The sequence below is a fragment of the Chiloscyllium plagiosum genome, unplaced genomic scaffold (genome assembly GCF_004010195.1).
Source record: "Chiloscyllium plagiosum isolate BGI_BamShark_2017 unplaced genomic scaffold, ASM401019v2 scaf_13074, whole genome shotgun sequence".
In the NCBI taxonomy this organism is placed as follows: domain Eukaryota; kingdom Metazoa; phylum Chordata; class Chondrichthyes; order Orectolobiformes; family Hemiscylliidae; genus Chiloscyllium; species Chiloscyllium plagiosum.
The window spans coordinates 5030-7888 of NW_025215053.1; the positions used below are offsets into that span (position 1 = coordinate 5030).

The 2859-nt window shown below is 54.4% G+C and overlaps 1 protein-coding gene across 1 annotated transcript in view; it reads left to right on the top strand.

Moving 5' to 3' along the window:
* Window positions 1-2859, top strand: part of LOC122548139 (autophagy-related protein 2 homolog A-like) — a 42987-nt gene that overhangs the window by 2394 nt on the left and 37734 nt on the right. Inside the window, exons 3-4 of the mRNA XM_043686686.1 lie at window positions 1236-1316; window positions 2442-2548. Coding sequence (XP_043542621.1) covers window positions 1236-1316; window positions 2442-2548 — 188 coding nt within the window. The remainder of the gene's footprint in view (window positions 1-1235; window positions 1317-2441; window positions 2549-2859) is intronic.

Here is a 2859-nt window from a genome sequence, read left to right on the forward strand (position 1 = left end):
CATGGGTGTCGGGGAGAGTTGAGGGGTGACTGGGTGGGGGCAGTTGAGGGGTGTCTTGGGGGAGGGGACAGAGTTGAGGGGTGACTGGGGGTATTGTCATGGTGATGAGGGGTCCTGATTGGGATGATGCCAGCACCATTAGCACTTTTCAACCCAGGAACGGAGGCCATTCAGCCCGTTGGAGGTGAGAGATAATTGGGGTTGGAGATGAGGTGTGAATGACGGACTCCAATGTGGGGGTGGGGGGTGCGGTTTGCTGTTGTTGGGACGGTGAGGGCTGACTTGGGAGTTGAGGAATGCTGGGTGCGGACAGCACTTCCCCGCTATCCTACTCCAATCTCCCTGACCTTGTTATTTACCCCTCCTCCGCCCCCAAAAATCCGGCTGTGCCCTCCAGCTCATCAGAGCTCACCCTATTCGCAACTGAAAGGCAGGAAGTAGAAACTCTGGAGGGTGCTGCCGGTGTTTGAGTGGCTGTTCTGAAGAGAGGGAGCACGGGCACTGTGCGGCTCTGTGATTTGCCAGTACAGCACGGTAACCACGGAGAGGGGGTGTCTGGCACAGCATGGTGTTTCTGGTGCCTGTACAGAAACAAGACCACCTCACTCATTCGGGGGAGAGAGCCACTGTGTGTGTGTCTGTCTGTGGCAGCGGTGACTGTGGGCGTTCCATATGGGGCTCTCGGGCGATGTAGGGCTGGTACCCAGTTTGTGCCAAGAGTGAGTGGGGCAGTGGGTCTATACCCACTCACCATTGAGGTGTGCTTGTGGTGGGCTGTGTTTGAGAGTACCCAATCTGTGTGCTGACTGTGAGGAGAGGGTGGTGCCAATAGGCCACTGTTGTTTTTATATTTGTCCCTGCCCTGCCCCGCCCAGCCCAGCCCATTCCTCCCCCTCTCTTTCTTTCTCTCTCTCATTCCCTGCACCCTCTCTCTCTCTCTTGTTTTCGATCCCTCCTCTCTGTCTCTCTCATTCCCTCTCTATCTCTCTCACTCTCTGTGTCTCTCATTTCCCCCATTCTCTCTCGTTTTCGTTCCCCCCTCTTTGTCTCTCTCTCTCTCATTCCCTCTCTATCTCTCTCCTCTCAATTCACCCCTCTCTCTCTTTCCCCTCCCCACTCTCTCTCTCTCTTTCTCGTTCCCTATCTCTCTTTTCTGTCTGTCTGTCTCTCTCTCTTCTGTCTCTCGTTCCCCCCCATCCCTCTCTCCGTCTGACCTTTCCAGTTCTTGATTCCAGGAATTCCTGGTTGCCCTCAGACTACAAGGTGCCACCCTGTGCCACCGAATGGCCTTAACCAACCAGAGCTGGCATGAGCAGGTAAGAAGCAAAGGGGTACCCACTCCCTCACTCATACTCAACGCATCCCTCAGGGTAACCTCCCAAACCACAGCGTCCCTCTCTAATACGAACAGTGAAAGAATTTCTAGTGATCTGAGCAAGGCTGGCCAGATATCATTGACCATGAGATCCCTGACTGGGGCTATTAACCTGGTCCAATCAGGGAGCCCTGGCTGACAGACAGAAACAGGCATCTCCCCTGCCCTCCCCTTCTCTTTTTCAATCACGCGACATTGCCCTTTGTCGAGAAGGGCCCTGTTTGTCACTGGCCCCTCGGGTGTTTCCTTACGCCCTGATGGTGGAAGGAAAAATAAAGATGTTGTTCTTCAGTGCGTCCTAAAAAAAAAGAAAAAATATATAACTGGGATATTTAGAGTCTCTTCAGGAAGAAAAAATAAACAAGATTCTCCGGGGGTTCTCCTCACTCGAGGGGACTGGCTCTGAGCTGGCTGAACAGGCTGGGGCTGTTTTCCCTGGAGCGTCGGAGGCTGAGGGGTGACCTTATAGAGGTTTATAAAATCATGAAGATTCTCCGGGGGTTCTCCTCACTCGAGGGGACTGGCTCTGAGCTGGCTGTTTTCCCTGGAGCGTCGGAGGCTGAGGGGGGACCTTAGAGAGGTTTACAAAATCATGAGGGGCCATGGATAGGGTAAATAGACAAGGTCTTTTCCCCGGGGTGAGGGAGTCCAGAACTAGAGGGGCATAGGTTTAGGGTGAGAGGGGAAGGATATAAAAGAGACCTAAGGGGCAACTTTTTCACACAGAGAGTGGTACGTGTAGGGAATGAGCTGCCAGAGGAAGTGGTGGAGGCTGGTACAATTGCAACATTTAAGAGGCATCTGGATGGGGACAGGAATAGGAAGGGTTTGGAGGGATATGGGCCGGGAGCTGGCAGGTGGGACTAGATTGGGTTGGGTTATCTGGTCGGCATGGACGGGTTGGGCCGAAGGGTCTGTTTCCGTGCTGTACATCTCTATGACTCTATGTGCTCTCTACGTGGGGGGGAGCGGATGGTTTGGATGCTGCCATGGCAGGTTTCGTTTCAGAGTCTGTGGCACTGGGAGTCGCTCAGCCCGTGTTCTTTGCTCTCTCTCTCTCTGGTAGCTGATGGATTTCTTCGATGTGATGGATGACCCAATTCTGGGCTACACCCCCCCCACGGTGATCACGGTCCTGCACACCCACCTGGTCAGCTGTGCTGTCGATTACAGGTAAACGCGGCCCTCTCTGCTGTTCCCTACTCCCCACGTCCTGCTTCTGGAACCCTTCAATCCTCCTAACAGATGGGGGGGGTCATCATTCCCCCCACCCGCGCCCAGTAACCAAGCTGTCCCTCCAGTGGAAACAGGACCCACTAGAGATGTGGCACACGGCAGCTCAGACCCTGTGCCAGGCCGGCTGAGGTGGCTCTCGGGATTCTGTCAGCAGGATCCCCTTTTCTTTCTCTCTCTCTCTCTCTCTCTCTGGTACAAATTCAGCTCTGCAAGGAGCCTTCTCCCCTCTCCCTACTCACCTTCCCTCA